The sequence below is a fragment of the Centruroides vittatus genome, unplaced genomic scaffold, assembly GCF_030686945.1.
Source record: "Centruroides vittatus isolate TY-2023 unplaced genomic scaffold, ASM3068694v2 scaffold_149, whole genome shotgun sequence".
Classification (NCBI taxonomy): Eukaryota; Metazoa; Arthropoda; class Arachnida; order Scorpiones; family Buthidae; genus Centruroides; species Centruroides vittatus.
In genome coordinates, this window is record NW_027122681.1 from 1,842,434 (window position 1) to 1,863,856 (window position 21,423).

The following is a 21,423-nucleotide window of genomic DNA, read 5'->3' on the forward strand; positions in this document are numbered from 1 at the left end:
TGGCATTTTATATTCTAATAAATTCATCATTACTTGTTGACTTATGTATCCTTCTTCTACAAACACACAAAACTCTTTATCTGCTTCAACATTTCTTTCACTAGAAGCAACATGAAGTTCAACAATACAAAAATTATAATGTAATGTACCTCTTGAAGATGCTTTTTGTGCTTTTCCCTTAAAAAAAATTAAATTTAAAGTAATTAAAATGTAAATAAAAATAATAATCCATTTAATATATAAAGCAAAAGTAGAATTTTATTAAATATATTAAAAAAACAACAATTAAACAATATTGCTCTGTACAGATTTCTGATATTCACCTTCAAAACCACAGGTTTAACAAGTTCATATCTGTGTAACTCTTCATATGGATATGTTGGAAGTGAATTCAAAAATACTTGAACAGTTGTGGGCTGTTTTTGCACATCCGAAGACACTGAAAACCAACAGATAAGAATAAAAATATTTCCTGTATGATATCAAATTTTAAATATTTGACATAATTAATAATAAATGTGTGTTGTCAATTAAAATGTTTATATATAATCACACTACCTGTAATTAAAAAAGTGCATATTACCTCAAACGAGCTAATAAAAATACAATTATATTAAGAATTTTTTTTACTACTTTAATACAATCCTGTTAAACAACAAATGCAATAAAATAAATAATAAAATTCAATGTATTGTGATAATAAATATCTAGTAATACACTGTATATACTGTATTTTATAATGTGCCAAATTAATATTTAAAATCTGTAACTATATAGGTATGTGCTGCTTAACAAATGTAATTGTCAAATGTCAACATAGAATATAAGCATATGAAAAAACAGTTCTGAATACCTAGTGTCTGTATATGGACAAAACTTGTGTTTATTGCATTTATGAACACTTTACAACACAATTATTGATGTAAATTTTACTGTAAATGAATAAAAGATTAAAACATGATTTACACATTGTTAGTGTATAGTGCTACAATTATTACATGTAAAAACAAGAGACACACAAAACTGAGAAGATATGTTAAGTACAGAATTTTCTAACAAGCTCTACTTATATCATGATGTTATTCTTTAGATTATAGAAACATCTGATAAAAATATTTCTGCAATTACATTTATCATATATGATACATCAGACATATAAGTATGCTGATAAATGCATATCATCGTAAGAAATAAATTCTTAAATTCCTTTGCAATATAACTTAGATGCTAAGCAAATCTGAAGGTTTCCTCAACCATACTTTATCTAGCAAAAAAATTATTCAATGCTATTTTTATTACATTTCAGATGAATTTAAAAGAACAAATTGAAATATTACATAACAATAATGTATTAATTCATTTTTAAATTTATTTAGCTATATTGTATTTCATCCAAATAATAATTAATTTAATGTATTTATAACAAAACTAATAAGAAATTCAAACAACAATTATCAATTTCATTTGTATCGCTTAATTCCACGATTACTGATAACTCCATTAATTTGAATAAGATAAAGATATCTGAAAACAAATAACTGACTAACAATAAAAATAATCTTACTTTAAGAGTTACACAAATATTTCATTTTCTTTTGAAAAATGAAAATGAAAATATAAAATTGAATTACCAATTTCAATATATAGAATAAATATTTAAATATTTTAGATTTTAATCTACTTTTCATATATAGTTAAATCTGTATATCAAATATGTTTACTTGAAAACCTACTTGAAAACCTCTTTCATCTTGAAATTTATTTTTCCTCCTTTATTTTCAGTCTAAATTCAATATATTTTCCATGTTTATTACAAATAATTTTCTCACAAAACCTCTATCTCAAATTATGGACTGAATTGTCAATTACTATCTCAAATCTCAGTGACTACATTATCATATTATAAACTGTAGTTGAGAAACATCTCTTGCAATATAACACTGCTTTTCTTTGATTGGCTATGACTTTGATTTAGTTTATTTGTTTATGGCCTCATGATACATGAGCAATACCTCCAGGGAAAACTTTAAATAGGAAACTGGTCCCTATTTAGGTGAAGAAAACCTGGAAAACATGCTGGCCACATGGAAGAAAACCATGTGGCCAGTCTGTTGGTGAAGTGCAAACTCAAGACCAGTGTTCAGTAGTTTTATCCACTCAGCCATTGGTGGGCTAAGGCTACAAGTTTGGCTTGAGTCTTATTGGTTGAAGAAAATCAGACATTAAAAATGATTGACAAACTATTTCTGTTAAGGTATATCAAAAATGTTTTATCTATACCTAATACAGGTATGTACTGTACTTGCTATTGTGTTAATAAAATACCATATCTCCAACCAAACCTATTAATGTTTACTGTGCAGGAACCTCTATATCTCAAAATCTGACTAGCTCGAATTTTTTTCTCATTCCTGCGAGATTCGAGACAGCTTCATCTGTATTATTTTTTTTTTTTAAATAATAATTATTTAAAAGATCTAAAGATATAGCTTTGTATATTTAATAAAAACATTTTTAAATTGATCAGATTAAGATATTACAGCCATGAGAAAAATGGAAAAGAAGTTACGATTAGAAAGATATGAAAATAAAAAGTTGTACAGAAGAAACAGAAACGCTATAAAAATTTCAATACACAAAACAAAAAATAATAATATGAAAGGATAAGGCAATGCTAGTTTGCTGCGGCATACTAGAAGGCTAGAATGACACTTTAGGGGTGATGCAAAATAGTACCGAGAAACACAAGGATTCTTACATGTATTACTGAAAGTACAAAATATGCACTCTATACTGACAAAAAAGTATGATTACACAAGAAAAAAATTACCAAGTTTGGGTGGCACTATTGAAAAAAATGTTGGAAAACACTGGAATAAAGAACTACACTCATGACACCTTATAAATTTGCAGCCGTGTTTATTTCTGGATATTTCCTGAAGAAGGTCGTTAAACACGACCGAAAACGTTCGTTTGTACCAAATAAACACGGCTGCAAATTTATAAGGTGTCATGAGTGTAGTGTTTTAATAAGATATGCAGTCTACGATGAGTTACTGGAATAAAGATAGAGAAATTTGAAAGAAAAGTAATAAAAACAAAGAAATTTTTAAATTTATATTAATACAATATTATATTTACTGTATTCATTACTACTACTATTATATCAAGTACACACTCACAAATCTCAATTCTGAATATTATATTATGAACAAATATTGTTCATTTTTCAGTTAAATATTCCAGCCAAAAATAAAATAAAATCCTAGATTTTTTTAAAAAATATGACAAACTTGAGAAATTAACACTATGTACATACTTTTTGAACATAAATGTGTGTACCAAATACAATACAGAAATTTATAAATGTATGTGTGTTCGTTTCTTGTCATTTTGACTTCCATTTCTTTATGCATCATGCTGCTAATCTGAACAACTTCATACTGCAGTTCAAATCACTAACAGTACACTGTAATCAGTTTAATGTATGTGACATTGACTAATTTTTATAAAATAAATCAGAATGGAAACAAATTTCATTTTTTATTTTACATTCTTCCAGATTTTGTTTCACAAATTACTCAAAAATTACCTCAAATTTAAGAAAGTTTATTTAAACTATCATCAAATTAATTTAAGAATTATATACTGCATTATTATTTTTTTAATCTTATTGCTATCATTAAAAGCTATTAACACTAAACTAAGAAAGCAGCATTTAAAATTTTACGTTTATTTTTTATAAAATATAATGTAAAATATTCTTCCGAAATATATCCTTAGCACTTAACAGGTTTACTAAAATTTCAATTATAAATTTAACTTACCAAAAATTTTTCCTTTACGAAAGCCATTCATTTGAGTTTCATTTGAAATCAGGAAAGATTTGGTATCAATTAGTTTCTTGTTTTCTAAACATGCATTAATATAATCTTCTTTTACTATAGGAATTCCATATTTCTTTGCTGTCTTTTGTTTTATTGATGAAGTATTTGATTCTAAACAAATTACAAATTTAGTCTGGAAAAAAAATAATAGTGAGTAAATTATATATTCCGTGTATAATGTAAATATACTGCTGAAATTTTTAGATAAGTAATTACTCGTTGCAACATCTTCACAATACCGAGCTGTAATTTTTAAATTACGAAAAGCTTATGGTCTAGACCAGAAGTTTGTATATGGTTAATTGGGGTTTCTGGCCCTTAAGCTTTTTGTGTTTTGCCCCTGTACATCATACTTCTCCTGATAACAATCAAGTCATACCTGTCATCTATCTAACTCTGGTTCTCAAGATTAATGAAGGACAGACAACAGATGCCAGTGGGAATTTACAGGTCTGCAATTTGAAAATTGTAGCCTAATAATAATCAATCAATACCCTTTACAATTGAAAAATAAGATTTCAAAAATACAAAAATCATTCATTTACATGAAAATTGAGGATTTCAAATTGAGTGTTTCATTATTAATATTGTCAGGATTTTACATTAATGAATCAAATGAGTAATAATGATTTATGAATATGTATGTAGCACTATAAAATACACAGATAAGAGGATGAAAATAGCTATTGTCTCTAATTGCTGCTTACTGTTACTATTTGCTAATATAAAATTCTAATTTATTGCAATTAAGTTTTCAAATCTAAAGGAACATTAAGCAGTTTTAATTACACATGCAACAGACACAGATCTGTAATTGAACCTTCACATACCAACTGATTGTAATTAAAAATATGTCTATTCAATGCTGACTAGAGAAATATTTAGCAGTTTAAATTCAATCAAATTTGATACGGTAACATTTCAAGATGTTTCACATGTCTTGAAATGTCACTATACGAATAAAATAAAAAATTTGTACCAAAATTCACCACTATGGTATTTTTGACACTGCAAACAAGCATTTTATTTCTACAAGGCATTCATGCTATACAAAGAAACCCTAGCAATGCAGGAAATACTACTCAATGTGGTCCCCTTTGAAGGTGTATAACCTGAAGGCAACGAGCAGCGCATTTGACAACTGACAGTAATTGATCCACTATGATGCTTCTCACAAGCAATGTGATACTGTCTTTCAAGGCTGCCAAATTTGTAACATGTCCTTAATAAATCACACTTTTTAAGTATCTAAACAAACAAAACTTTATTGCTCGCAGCACGAAAAGTTCCATAGAGGTAAGTTTCGATACAAACTGTTTTTTCATGGAAATATCGTCTGCAAGTCTTGAAATGTTACCTTATCAGACTGCTGAATGTCTTGTTAAAAAGCATTGAAACTTTAATTACAATCTAATACACATCTCAAAGCCTGATGAGTTAATATAATAATCCAACAATCACCTAAATATTCAGGCTATAATATGGTTATAATCAAATGATTAATACAAATAAATTTGGTACTAGAGGTAAGTGTTAGGCACCATCTCTTATCTAAATTAATAATTATAATTTAATAAATAATTTAAAACCTTCTGGAAGAAAATAACTGACCCAGGGTGGGACTTGAACCCGCAACCTCCGCTTGCCATGCGGTGTGCTACCAATTGTGCCACCTGGACCCCAAGCCAGCCTTTGCTTCCATTAATTATTTAATTATAGCCATATTATAGCCCGAATATTTAGGCGATCGTTGGATTATTTAATTACAATCAACTAATACACAAAAAAATTAGAAATTGAAACTGAATCATAGCTCAGTAATCTTGTACAGTTCTCAATTACACTAAATACAATATTGTCAAATAAATGGCAATGAAAATTAATACAATCAAAACAAGATGAATGATCAGGATAAATGAAATGTACTTTGTATGTTAACCTTTCTGCTTTTTCTATCAAATATAAAAATGATAAAATGTTAAGGAGTCTTTGAATATTTTAATCAAGATTAAACATCTTTCAAAACATTTTCCTCATAATCAGATCATAAAACAACTAATTCAAATAAGGAACAGTTTTTATTTTTAAAATATTCTCATGGCACTATTTGTTTGAAATATATTACATTACTGAAACTTATGTTTTAAGTTTAAAATAAAATCTCTTGTGAACTAACCTATTGCAATATATAATATACAGTAGAGAGTCGTTTATCCAAATCAATTGGGGACTGGGGTTGTTCGGATAACCGATTATGTATGAAAAAATATTTTAACCTATCCGATGTTGAAATTTTTCTCCGTTGCATGTCGCTTCTTGTTGAATTTTCGTCGATTTTAAGTCTAACGAAAATTTTTATTATAATAATCGAGGCTATTGTATCGTTAAAAATTATTTCTTTATTTTGTACAAACAAAATAAATATATTGAAAAATATAAAAACATAAAAATTATACTTTAGAAGTAAATCTAGTATCAAAAAAGTTCGATTCAGCACGACACAGTCCGACTGGAAAGCATTCGGATAACTGACAATTCGGATAAACGACTCTCTACTGTATAAACAGCTATTATATAAAATTAACAACTTGTAAATCATTAGTTTTTAAAGTAGTAATAAAGTAAAGTACAGTTATCCTTCATACAACACAGTTTTGCTCTAATATGGTTGGAAAATTGGTGATATCCCCCATACAACACAACTGGTTTTGCTTTAACAGTTTTGAAAATCCTCTGTACAAAATTTCGCAATTTTTAAGTGTAAATTTTGTTATTCAAGTAAGCTTGCATGTTGTCTCAAATTTGCCCATGAATTTTAGAATATTGAAACTTTCAATTTGTTTTGTGCCTTTTATCAAGTTCATTATAATGAAGACTGATAATGTAATTTTTTTATGTACTGTACACTGAGACCATGTCTTTTATTCATTTTTATTATATAATATTATATATTATATATAATAAAAATGTAATTTTTTTCTTCCTTGTCCTAACTTTCCTATCACTCAGATGTCATTGTCATCGCTTTCAGACTTTAGCCCTTAAAACTGTCACTGTGTTTTCTTTTTATAGATTAATCTTTGTATTTAGTAGTTTATTTAAACAATTTTAGATAAGTGATGTTAAACATTTTATTAACTGTAGGTAAGCAATCATTCAAAAATGACAAATGAAATATGGTGATATCTCCGTACTTGAACAATTCAGTATTCAAACACAAATTTTGGAAAAAAGATGCTCGGTACTCGACCAAATAAATGCAACCTGCAAGAACAAATTTTCTATTAACAACATATTTTTATTTCATCATCCATGAAAATTCTTTTTATAATAAAAATAAAAAGCATAAAAATGTTGCAGATACTTCTGATCAAGATCAACAAAAAAGCTGAGACGACGACAATACTCTGTAAAAAGAAAGCACCCTCGTTTAACTAAAATTAATATTAACATGTCATACAGTATTTTTAATTGTGATTGTTAGCAAATTATTGATTGCTTTAATAAACAATTACATTATTTACATTACTTAATTACAAAAAAAATAGTATACTTTTGCTAACTTCTGGAATGCAACTTTGTGTTTTGCATTAGTTCTTTGTTTCATACAGCACAGATTCACATAACAAGACAATTTTTCGGAACTTATCTACTATGTTAAACAAGGGATACTTGTAATTTATTTTCTACAGAAACGTATTTATGTTAATTTTTCTATGTATTATGATAATTACTGACATTTATCATTTAACAAACACAATATTCAGCACACAATAACAATTTAACAATGTTAGAAGATATTGAAAAACTTTTATTTTATGATGAACTAGCATCAATGTTCAAGTAAGAGACTTGAACAAGTAAGAGTTGTGGAGAAAATACTGTGCAATGAAAATAGTAATTGCATTTTTATGTATCTTGTATAGAGTAGTTCCATCATATTTTACAGAAATATCCATAAAGATTAAAAAGTTTCTCTCAAATAACGAAGAAAGTAATTCTTAATAGAGCAATCTGTAACAAAACATTATCAACAGAGACAGTTCATTATTTTCAGCATTATGAAATTCTCAGGTTTATTATTAATAAGATCACATTTTTACAGAAAATTCTCTTTTATACATGTATTCATGTATACTATACTTTTATACATTTATAATATAAATAATGTATGAAAATTCTCTTTTATATATGCAATAAGTTTATTTATTTATTTGAACTTATATTAATTAGAACATTTATCATCACTCTAAACACTCGATTAATAACAATCTAATTACTAAGTTATAAACTTACCTTTTTAGTAACCATATACGATACAATTCCCCCGTTATCAATGATTTTTCTCCTCAATCCTTGTTTCTCTTTCATTTTCATTGAGAGAGGCATATCTAAAACTATTTCATAGTCATTAAATAATTTTCTTTCTATGTGTTTACATAAAATTTCTTCTTGACTTGGCGAATCTTCCACAATATTTTCCAAAACTTCTGCAATTTCCTTATTAAATGAACTTCTGTCTAGAATGTTCTTGGTTAATTTATCATTAAAAACTTCAGTTTTGTAATTTGAATCTCTCTGTAGTTTTCCAGAAAGACCCAAGAAAGGAGTCAAATTTCCAATAAATGTTTCAAGTAGTGCCATGTTTAATCTATAAAAACACAAAGAATTATAAATTATTATAATTAAAAGAAGCAGAATATTGATTACAAGCATTGTAACAAATTTTTATTATTAAATTAGAGTCAATAAATTAATTAAATCAATTATTTTATTCTAATAAATTTGATATTTACTTTATGTAAAATATTTCCAAACGAGCAATTATACATTGTGACAATACCACAATAAATAATGCACTTAAGTTTAGTAGTGTCTTACCCATGTGTACTGTACATCATACTTCTCCTGTTAACAAAGAAGTCATGCCAATTATCTATCTAACTCCGTTCAGGAAAAATTTTTGAATTGAAATAACATTACTTCAGACCCAAAACAGAAGTTTGTATATAGTATACTGGCACAATGAAGTGACGCTTAGTCAACACTGGGCGAGTTTTTCCATCTTTATTTAGTTAGATAAACAAAAGACTAACTAAATAAAGATGGAAAACTTGCCCAGTGTTGATTAAGCATCACTTCATTGTGCCAGTATACCAAATACAAATAACAACACGGTTTCGACAGTACCAAAGTTTGTATATAGTTAATCAGAGCCTCCTGCCTCTAGGCTTTTTATATCTGATCTTGACTTTCATCTAATATTGTTCTTGATATTAAGGAAAGACAGACAGACAGTCGACAGTGGGAATTTATAGGTCATTTTTTCATATTGCAGACCAATAAACTGACCAAGCCTTTTTACTTATCATTAAAGAAGTTATCTTGCTTTATCAATGAAGTTAAATATATAAATGTTCTTTAAACTGTATCAAATATTTTTTTTCCACATATTTTTCAGAAATAAAATAAAATCCAAACAAATATAATTATCATGATATAGCAGCTCAACTTCCTACCTGTAGACAAATTACTTCATATTTAATTATTAACTTAGGCTAATTGTAACCCAATAATTTAGCATACGGTTCAGCTCTAGTCAAAAATTGGGTTTGTTGAGTTATCGTTTATATATAAAACTGTCACTAACATTTCATATAAACAAGTTCATTTCAAAATGGATTCTTTTTCATTTTTCTTCAATACCTTCCTGTACACCAATTATTTATTGTTAAATTTAATATTTAAGATAGCCAATATCTGACCAATCAAAAATAACAACTAGGCATCAGCCTACTGCTCTGAGGGCCATGGAGTCAAATCCAGATGGATAAAAACCCCCAAAAATTATGGATGATCTGTCCCAGAAGTGTCAAGTTTCATTCCTCACCATCCAGCAGCCCCATTTAAATCTAGAAAAATGGTCCTGCTAGTGATCACAGGACATAAAGAACAGGAAAAAACCAAATTTTTTAAAATTAGAATTTCGTAATAACAAATATATTTAAAATAGTTACATAACTATTTTTATACAAATATTATCATCTTGTATATTTCTATATATTGATAAAGTGATACATTTGTTTGTATTTAATTTGATGTTATTGTTTCCCACTTTATAATGATGATAAATAACATGTCATCATTAAACAATTATTACACATCTTTATATGTTTTGCAATTCATCCTAAATCTGACAAATTATCTAGAATCACAGATTTGCAATAACTTTATAATAATTGCAATTTTTATAATTGATAATTAAATTATGAAATCATAAATATAAATTCATATAATTTTTAAACAATTTTTATTTTGGCTTTTTCCATCATTAAGAGAGACTTTTCCCAAACCCATCATGTAGAGCTGGAATTAGACTTGTTGTGGCCCTAAGCTATATAACCTGTAATTAGGCACTTCTCCTCCACTAAATAATGATACACGAAATAATGTGAAGCCCTAAACCAGTGTTCCATGAACTTTTTGCAAGTGTTCTGCAAAATTATGAAAATGGCATACTAGCCGAAACTACGATTGAGGTTTAGCGTAAATTCGCAGCTTACAACCCAGACAAGGTGCAACATGCATTTTGCAGTGAACTATCTTTGTTACCTTTGCAAAGACAAGGAACTCATACTATATTCAAGCAATGTTCTTTGTATAGAGAATCCCTACTAGCAACATTAAAATCTACAATAGACAAAGTTGTAAATATGCTAAATTACATCAACCCAAGATTATTAAAAACATGACTTTTTAAAAAATTTGAATACCTATGGAACTCAGTATGTATCTTTACTTTTGCACATAGAAGTAATATGGTTCTTCAGGGGTAAAATAATATGTCCATTTTTAGAACTTCAGAATTTTTTTTCTAAAATGAAGATACAAATTTGTCCTAAAAATAATATTTGGTTTAAAATCAATATTTGGTTTTCTAAAATGGCATATTTATCTGATATGAACAGTCACAAACAAAACCTTTTTTTTACCAGTATTGAACTTAAACTAAAACTAAACTTCCGAATGTTTTCAGCCTTCACCAAGGCCTGCTTCAGATGCTGAACTAAATTGGCTTCCTACTTGGACTGTTAGAACAATGCTGTTCGATTTAACATTGCATATATCAAATTTTATCCTTCTACCTGACTCCGCTCGAATTCCTAAAACAGGTAGCTCCACACATGCGCAATAGTCTCACTGTCTTTAAAGTTAATACAGTTGCCTCTTAAGTTGGCTTTATAAATCTCCAAGGCCTCCAGGTGGCGAATATGATCTATTTGAATTATTTGAATATGATCATCGAATTAATCTGGTGTTCTGGAAGTCCACACTAACTTCTGGGTTGGTGGCGTACATAGACAAGGCAGTGGTGTGTCTGTTGTTTGTAAGGTCGGATTGACGTTCACATATCATATTGCGAGTTGAACGTATGGTTGAGCCAATATAAATTAAGTCCCTATAAATTAAGTTCAATACTGGTAAAAAAAGGTTTTGTTTGTGACTGTTCATTTCTCACTCCAGTATTTATAAGAAGACTGTTATTTTATCTGATATTTTTAATTACTCAAATTGCATTAATACAAATGTGCTGAGAAAAAATGAAAATATTTTGACACCTAGTGACAAATGTCAGCATTTCAGGAAAAGTATTTCTTTGGAAATATCACATATTAGAAAAAATATAATACTTTTTTTCTTATTTATTTTTGTTATAACAAAATATTTAACACTATTGAAAGTTATTTTCCTTCCTTAAATATAGAAAATTATGATTGGTTATGAAAGCCGTCTGGCAGGGTTAATACATCAAGTTGGGAATTTTCGATACAACAAGAACAATTGATCACCTCGTCAACAGATTGTATGTACATTAAAAACGAAATTCTCCTAACTCAAAAGTTTTGGATTTTTGCCCACGCAAATAACATTTTGTTCAGTTTTTATTAATGTTTGTATATTTGTTTTAGCTCAGATCTCACATTCACCAATATAAAAACTAAAAAACAAGAAAGATTTACTAATATAAACGAAGAAATGAAAATAGCCGTGTCACATATTAGACTCGATATTGATATAATCTTCAAAATCCAAAAACTCATGTATTTATAATTAATTTAAAGAAGTCCCATTTTCATAAAATGTTATTCTCATTACAGTTTTTACAAATGTAATATTTTAAATTAATGTCATTTTACTTTTACTTATTCCTTGACGTGATCTAACTCACGTGTATTGGGTTGATAATCGGTTCAGATAGCCTTTACCCATTTGGGTAATCCTATTTCACACTGAGTACGATTATATGTCGGTGGCCGACTCGTAAGGACCAATCGTAACGGGTGTTAGAAATCGTTTGGTAGAAGTTTATTTTATCGACACCAACGTTTTTCTTCTTAATTATATTTATAATAGAGACATACATGCTAGACATGTCCAAAACACATCGAATATATGAAGGGCAACTCATTTAAAAAACGCTATAAACAAAAAATCATAGGACTACTTACCGACTGTGCACCGCCATCGCTTTAGCTTGTTTTGGTCGTGGAGCTACACATTGGAGGGCGGACGCGCACACAGCGTGTCACGTGACCTGGATTCGACGTCAGTCGCTCACGTGACTACAGCTCTGACGCGTTTCCGGACAACTTTTTCTTGTGGCGGAAGAATTCGTTCTGTTTGCACTATACCTCGCAGGCGTCACGTGATAGAGTAAAGACACCCTACGGTGCCCACATTAATAGCGGTGCTTCGCTGGGCTGCTGTTTGTAGACATTTGCGAACGACGGTGAAAAAAAAGAGACGCCCGTAATATCGTGATCTATAATTTTAAAATATGCGTTTTTAGAGAGAAAATTTAAAAGATGGGTTCCAATAGCATCCAAAGTAGCTGCGAAAAAAACTCGAGACGACACTTATATATATTGACGCGCGTTTTCACAACTTGTAAATTTTCATTCATAAAACTACATAATGGACACAAAAACCCGCGTGGACAGCCCGCGGACCAGTTTGACGAACTTTGCTTAGTTACGCTTCCGTAACACCGTAACATTCTATAACGAAATTCACAAGCTAAGGTTTGACAACGACGATTTATTTTTCGAGATTAACTTGTTAAAAAGAGAACAATCAAATTACTTTAAAATTCAGATTAAATGTTTATAACTATAAATTTATAAACACGTATGTTTTACATAGCCTAACTAATCCTTTAAATTTAAAAATGTAAAGTTATATAACAATAATTTATATGTAAGATGTGGATCAATAGGCTACTACATAAAGACTTTTCTGTTTGGTAATGTTTTACTTAAAAACAACAGATGCAACACGCGTCAGAGCGAAGTTCTCACACCCAGTTTTTTTTTCATTCCAATACCTCGCGGACAAATACTTTTGTGAATTAAAATAAAAGTAATGATACGGCGGATCACAGTTTGAGTACGTCCGGTTAGACCGCCAGCGACTTTCTTTTAATTTCTTTTATGAATCGCACAAATTTTATTTTTTATCAGACTTTTCAATTAAATACGCAAATATCTGCAGCTTTTAACACCAAAAGGTATACAAAAATGATTCCATATTGAAAGAAATCGGAAGTAACGTAGTTGACAGAAAATTGCCAACCCGGATGTATTTAAAGAACGAATAACGTAACCTTTCTAGATATTTGGTGAATTCTTAATGCCTAAATGTAACGAAAGCGTTTGCCTGGTAAAAGTTGTGCTCGATATCTAAAAAGGTTTGGTTATTCATTTTTTAGTAACGCCGGCTTAAAAACAAATCTTTAAACTTGGAAATTTTTCCTACTGCTTCGAGTCGAATAAAGTCGGATAAATGAAAGACTTCTGAACGCGTTAAGCGACAATCAATCCTAAAAAACAGTAAAATCTTATAATTTACTTGTGGTTGTAGCACCCTTAAATCTTTTCTAGAAAATTACTCTTTTAAAAGAGATTTTGTAGAAAAAGTAGTGTATATTTTTAATATTACTGTTAACGGTTAAACGTTTAAGAAAGGAATACAAACACAGCATGAAGTAACGTAAAACATGTATTATGTTACATAATTCATTTTTACATAAATATTTACATATACAAGCACCATAATGCGAGTCCATTTCGAAAACTGCGCAGATAAAGTTTTCTTGTACTGTGTAGACTCAGGAAATAACAAAAATGACACATTTTCACGAATTGCTCGTAAGCAAAACATAGAGAATACATTGAGGGAAAAATAGTTTTTTTTAATGATGTTAGTAAACTTGTAGGCCTTATACTAAATGAACAAGGAACAATATCGTCTGCTTGGATTAATTAAAGTATTTTCTTCAACTATCACTATTCTAGCTGTACAGTACATATGACACACATGACAGTAATTCTCTCTTTAGGTAGGAGTAGCTGACCATTTACAGTCCAGCAGGGGATCCATTTCAGAATGAGTGTAAATGGAGTATAAAGTAATGAAATTTAAGTTCTATTTTCTTTAAGGTGACCAGATTTTAACATTTGTGAAGCGGGACAAAATTGACGGGGGAGTAGGAAGTTGTTGTCTTCTTGAAAAAAATTGTTCTAGATCAAAATTTTATTATCAAAGAACGCAAAAATTGTATTGTTATATTTTTTTAAATTTCAATGTATGTAAAATTTACAAATATAATAAATTTAGATACTATTATAAATCTTTAAAAACTCTTCTTTTTTCGCATATTTCTCAGTCGAGTGAATTTTTTAGTAGATTGCTGTCGTTTAAAATGTCATTAAATTTTTCGCAAGAGTTTAAATTATATTTCACACATAATATGGCTTTCAAAGTCTCAACACTTAATTGTGATTAATCAGATATCCACGAAAGCGCCCTTATTAAACTTGTAAATAAAACAGTGTTAATCTAAAATTTTACATAGTTGTATCGAAGAATATTTACAGTATTATATTATGAAATGAAATTTTACTAGTAACGTCTAAAACTGTTTTAAAATGTATTTATTTGATGTTTCAATAAATTTTCTTAACTATTTTCTATCTGAAATAAGATTTCTCCTTCTGCAGTAAATGTAATATTTTCTAAATGAATGAAATAAAATAAAACTAAGTTCGTACTTTAATACGTTTATACGCGCTTCAGCGCTTCTTATACTTAATCATTTAGTATAATCAGGGATGGGCAACCTTTTTCTATGTAACGGCCGTATTTAAAAACTTTTGAACTAACGCGGGCTCCAAACGAGAGAAAAGAGAAAAAAGAAATGCCAGTAAATCGCAATTATTTATTAATATGTAATCATAAATTAGCATAGCTGCTTTTTAATATTTATATAAACGATATTATAGAAACCATTCCCGAAAATAATAATATATTGTTGGCAGAAGATATTGTTATAACCTATGCGGGTTGGAATCTTCAATTAATTAAAAATAACATGAATTTATTGTTGGCTAAATTAATTAAATATATGGTGAATAATAACTTTAGAATACATGAGAATAAAACAAAATATGTTTATTTATCAAATAAGAACAAAAAAGTCAACTTAGATGATATACAAGTAAGAATTAATAATAAACGTATTCAAAGAGTTAATACCGTAAAACATTTCGGTATTGAAATTGATGATAAATTACGATGGAACAATCATATAAATAATCTAACATTGTCTTTATCTAGATTTATTGGAATATTAAAAAGAATACTGAGTTTCATAAATTTTGAGACTGTTTTGCGTTTATATCACGCTTGTATGGAACCAAACTTCGATATGGTATTTCCATATGGGATACAGCTTCTGGCTGGCAGGAAAAAATCTTATATATATTCATATTTCAAACATTTTTTTGAAGTTTAAATAAATGTTTGGCTTATATTATAGTTCAGAAGCTTAGTTATTAGTAATTATTCTTAATCTTAAGCTTAGTATAAGATTCTAGCTAATATTATTCTTAATCTTAACTCATCACTTATATAATAAGTGATAAGTTAAATAAACACCTTAGGACCTCTAACTATAACTGTCAATGAAAAAAAAAAATTTGATTCTACCAAGAGTTTAGCACTGTTTTGGCGAGATGCACCGATCTACCGACTGATGTATAACTGGAATTCTTTAAAAGCATATAAAGATCTGAGAACTTATGGGCAATTTAAACAAGTTGTTAAAAAATTGAACGATGTCTAATTTTGTGTATTATTTATTTTTGTTGTTCTTTTTTTGTTTGTTGATTGTTTATTTTCTGTATATGTATTTTTGTCGACACTTGGAAAAAGCCAATGGCCATAATGTCGTTTAGTCAAATAAACAAATAAATAAACATATACTGTACTTAATTTAGCTTCTAGAAATGATGTAAACGTTATATATCAGAAATGTTTGGTTAAATATTAGTCACTGCTAGTTTTAAATTATTTTCGATGTGTCTGCTAGCCGGTTTCTTGTTTTAATTCTTACTAAATTCATTACGAAAAACTATTCACATGAAAAAGTTGTAGAAAATAATCTAATTCACAAAACAACACATTTACTTATAGCTGAGACAATTTTATTGAGAAAACTAACGTTTTCGGCTTACTCAAGAAGCCATCTTCAGGTTTTAACTTTCGAAAAAAGGAACATTATCATTCCATTAAAAGAATACAATTATTTGAAAAAATTCAAACCATTAGTAACGGACAAAAATAAAAAATAAAAACAAAAAGAAAGAACATGGTAATATAAATAAATAAATATACAATAAAATCGTTATAGTGGGAATAAGAAGTAAAAAAAACGAAAATAAAAATGATTCCACTGGTGATACTTTTTTAAAAAAGTGGCAGGTGTTGTTTTGTGAATTAGACTAATTATTGGCTGAGCTAGTATCTGCTTTATGTAGAAAATAACGTTGGAATTTTTGCTGCATACTTCCTTAAGCTGGGAAATTGATGTATTTATTCAAATATTTTACACATTTTAGGCGTCTAATTAGTCGAGTTCAAATTCCCAAAACTTGTAAAACTGTCAGTGGACCTTCAAAGGATTCCACTCAAACGTTATAAAGAGTCTGTAATGAAGATTGACAGGTAGCTATGGGGTGTAAGAAAACAAATTATTTTTCCAAATAATTTCAAAAGAAAATATTTTAATTAATCCAAGCAGACGATATTATTATTACGAGTTACACCCGCAATATTCTGATACCAATTTCATCAAAGAATTAACTGACAACAAATACTGTATACGTAACGATCGAAGATAAATTACAATATAACGTTCACATTAAACACTTCCCATATGGTCAAATTTTATAAAAATAATTTTATTTACAAGCTTAGGAATGCGATTAGGCAAGACCTCGAATGGGATTTTAGTTAACCTCTGAATAACAGAAAAACGTAATTCTCGTGCGCATGTTTGTTCTTGTAAATCATTAACATTTTAACTATTGCGATAGCAAATACCTATAAATTAATAATTATCATCTGTATTTTATCAATCGTCACCATTTCTGTGCTTCTCATAACCATGTAAGTTAAAAAATTTTACAAATTTTGTAACAGTGCAACTAAACAGTTACATGACAGAGTTGATAAGGGACTCGAAGTTCGAAAAATGCATACTCTAGGGGAAAAAATGTGATTTTCTAAAGCTTGTCCTGTTTCTAATTGATGGTATAATAAGTCTAGCGAGAAAGATCTACATTGCGCATTTTAAATAACTAAACTTTATAAAATAACGTGTTTTTAAAAAGACGCTCTTTTAAAAATAATTCTGTGTTGACGAGTCATTTCTCTTCGTCATTGTCATCCTTTGAAATAAAAAAGTATCATATACGTATTTTGATTTTGAACTAATAGGAAAGGCATCTTGATTTGGCTTTCTTGGTTTGACGGCACGATTATAACAAACAGTATCGTGTAACTTCTTACGTTCGAGTCGTGTATTGTCTGCCACTTAATACATGTTTGAATCAGTTTTTAATTACTTTGCCTATTTACGATATTTAAATAAAAATGTGAGTTTTACTCCTTCCACCTTTTCCTAGCCAAAATTGTAATTTTTTCGATCACCGATATGAAATTTCGTTACGCATTGTTCCCGTGAGTGAAGTTGTATCTTACCAAACTAAGATATTAATTACAATATTCATTGGGCTAGTCCATGTTTAGATTTTTTAATTCCTATTACTTTTATCTTTTTTAGGTGAAATATAAACGTGTACTGTTTAGTAACGAAATAGTTTTATTGTCGGCATATTCTTATCCACGTTCTAAACTAGATTTATTATATCAGTCGAATAGGAATTACACGATATTCAGGAAGTCGTCATTTTTTATTTCATTTATACATCTTTAATTTTAACATTATCAATCATAAATTGATTTGTCTATGATAACTATAACTTATTTTATAATATGCGATTCATAAAAGAAATTAAAAGAAAGTCGCTGGCGGTCTAACCGGACGTACTCAAACTGTGATCCGCCGTATCATTACTTTTATTTTAATTCACAAAAGTATTTGTCCGCGAGGTATTGGAATGAAAAAAAAACTGGGTGTGAGAACTTCGCTCTGACGCGTGTTGCGTCTGTTGTTTTTAAGTAAAACATTACCAAACAGAAAAGTCTTTATGTAGTAGCCTATTGATCCACATCTTACATATAAATTATTGTTATATAACTTTACATTTTTAAATTTAAAGGATTAGTTAGGCTATGTAAAACATACGTGTTTATAAATTTATAGTTATAAACATTTAATCTGAATTTTAAAGTAATTTGATTGTTCTCTTTTTAACAAGTTAATCTCGAAAAATAAATCGTCGTTGTCAAACCTTAGCTTGTGAATTTCGTTATAGAATGTTACGGTGTTACGGAAGCGTAACTAAGCAAAGTTCGTCAAACTGGTCCGCGGGCTGTCCGCGCGGGTTTTTGTGTCCATTATGTAGTTTTATGAATGAAAATTTACAAGTTGTGAAAACGCGCGTCAATATATATAAGTGTCGTCTCGAGTTTTTTTCGCAGCTACTTTGGATGCTATTGGAACCCATCTTTTAAATTTTCTCTCTAAAAACGCATATTTTAAAATTATAGATCACGATATTACGGGCGTCTCTTTTTTTTCACCGTCGTTCGCAAATGTCTACAAACAGCAGCCCAGCGAAGCACCGCTATTAATGTGGGCACCGTAGGGTGTCTTTACTCTATCACGTGACGCCTGCGAGGTATAGTGCAAACAGAACGAATTCTTCCGCCACAAGAAAAAGTTGTCCGGAAACGCGTCAGAGCTGTAGTCACGTGAGCGACTGACGTCGAATCCAGGTCACGTGACACGCTGTGTGCGCGTCCGCCCTCCAATGTGTAGCTCCACGACCAAAACAAGCTAAAGCGATGGCGGTGCACAGTCGGTAAGTAGTCCTATGATTTTTTGTTTATAGCGTTTTTTAAATGAGTTGCCCTTCATATATTCGATGTGTTTTGGACATGTCTAGCATGTATGTCTCTATTATAAATATAATTAAGAAGAAAAACGTTGGTGTCGATAAAATAAACTTCTACCAATCGTTTTAATATGATCTTATTTCGTTTATAAATTCTTACGAAAAGTCTAAATAATACCATCTTTTCTCGTTACGTCGATAATGTTTTTTAATATAAGGAAATGGTTAGTAAGTTTACAAGCGGTTACAGTGGCAGTCGCGCGCGATATCCTAGCAAAGCGACGGGAGCCGCGACCTCACGCGCGATACTCTTAGCAGAGCGACGCGCGCCGCAATCTCGCGCGACCCGATTTTGCGGGTAAATAAAAATGCGTATTATTTTCGTTAAAGTTATTTATTAATAATTATCTACGTTATTGAAATATTAATATAGCCATAAAAATGGTTGGAATTCGAAACCAACGAATAAATTATTGCTTTAAGTAATCTTTATAACAGAAACTAAAAATAGTATCGATATTTTAATTTATTTTATTATATACTATAATTAATATTAATAATCGAAGACTTAGAAATCGTTTAATTCTATTAAATTGTCCTTTCTTTTAAACTGCTCGAATTGCCCTTTCTTTTTCCTTTACTCGGATCGAGTCGATTAAGCCTAAAGCTGTATTAAAAGCGGTATTAAAGGTGGTCGCTCTCGCTCGTTTACCTCGCTTTCGTTTCGAAGAATAATTGGTAAGGAGGGGGGACCCCCCAAATTATAGACCCCCCTGTGCGAAAACAAAGGGAAAAACAAAATTTTGGTATATTACGTAGGTGTCACGTGACCGGGATGACGTAGGTATAGTCCTCCCGATTCGATGGCGCGGCCCGATTTTGGGGGGGCTATATCTCGTGAGGGGTCGCCCGTAGGGGTGTGGTTCATTAGACATTTTTTGATCGCACAGGGGGGGGTCTATCGTTTGGGGGGTTAACCCCCCCCTTCCCCCTCCTAGAATGTTATATTTATCTATATTTAGTTTATTTACAAAGCGATTAATGATGTTTAAACGTAACTTTTTGTAGTTTATAATAATAGTTAATTAATATTATAGAAAGAAACTCTTACCTTTCTTATGCCGTGTCACTTCTCTCGAATTCAACAGTAAGTACAGACGATTACACCACTAATTGAAACCAACCAAAACATCGCTTAGCGCCATCTTGCGTAAAAAATACTACAATTTAAAAAATGTTTTTTTTTTTTTAATTTAAAAATTACATAGAATAATTTATCAATTCTAAGCAAATTTAAATCGTTCTTGAAATAATTTATTAAATCGAGCATATAACTGTCGAAAATGTCTTAATTTTTGAGTGATATTGGTTGGTTTATTTGTATACGGCAACGTGACACGTGAGCGATCTGTCAAAGTTGGTACTACCTCTCGAGAGGATTTTCTATGGCATACCGAACCCTATATAGCAGTTGGCGTGCCGTGACATTTGATGACAGGGAAGCTGTGTTTCTGTAAGAAGCCGACTTCCAGGGGCAATCAGTTAATTGTGCGTCAGTGATGGTCTAGGGCAGTGGTTCTTAACCTTTTTATATTCGGGGCCCACCAAATATTTCATAATTTTTTTGTGACCCCCATTTTTTAATAATAATTTATATTTGATAATTTGATAATTTATCTATAATAAATTGATTTTTTATTATTGCTTTATTTTTTATATAATAAATGTAAATCATAACTTTATTATTTCATTATCTATTTAAATAACATTCAAACTTCACAATTAAACATGAAAACTCATTAATTTTTAACAGAAAATAAAATAAGAAACATGTCGATAAATCGATCCAATGTCGATGCTAAAACTAAACTAAAACTAAAACGCCCACTTGTCGTAAGGATTTTGCATAACTTTTGCAAAAATATTTAAATTTTCAAAGCCTACTATTTTTCCTAATTATTTTAAAATTCCAAGCATTAATAGTTTCTTAAAATTGCTTTGGAATAAAAGAAGTAAATACTGCGGTGTAAGTAGCATATTTACATTTATTTCTTCTGTACTAACAAAGTTGTATGTAGGAAGAAATACAAAATAAATAAATAAAAACTAAATAG

At 29.5% G+C, this 21,423-nt stretch overlaps 1 protein-coding gene across 2 annotated transcripts in view; it reads right to left on the reverse strand.

Annotated features, from left to right (window-relative positions):
- The window catches only part of LOC136987265 (protein mono-ADP-ribosyltransferase PARP4-like), a 55,921-nt gene extending 35,456 nt beyond the window's left edge, over positions 1–20,465 (reverse strand). Inside the window, exons 1-5 of one of the 2 annotated variants that reach the window (XM_067284973.1) lie at positions 20,421–20,465; positions 8,184–8,538; positions 3,828–4,020; positions 324–439; positions 34–177 (exon numbers count right to left, since the gene is read on the reverse strand). In XM_067284973.1, the coding sequence (XP_067141074.1) occupies positions 34–177; positions 324–439; positions 3,828–4,020; positions 8,184–8,531 (801 nt within the window). In that variant the 5' untranslated portion in view covers positions 8,532–8,538; positions 20,421–20,465. Of the gene's footprint in view, positions 1–33; positions 178–323; positions 440–3,827; positions 4,021–8,183; positions 8,539–8,768; positions 8,875–20,420 lie in introns of those variants that run through there. The other variant, XM_067284972.1, reaches the window with a different exon arrangement.
- Positions 20,466–21,423: the final 958 nt, after the last annotated feature.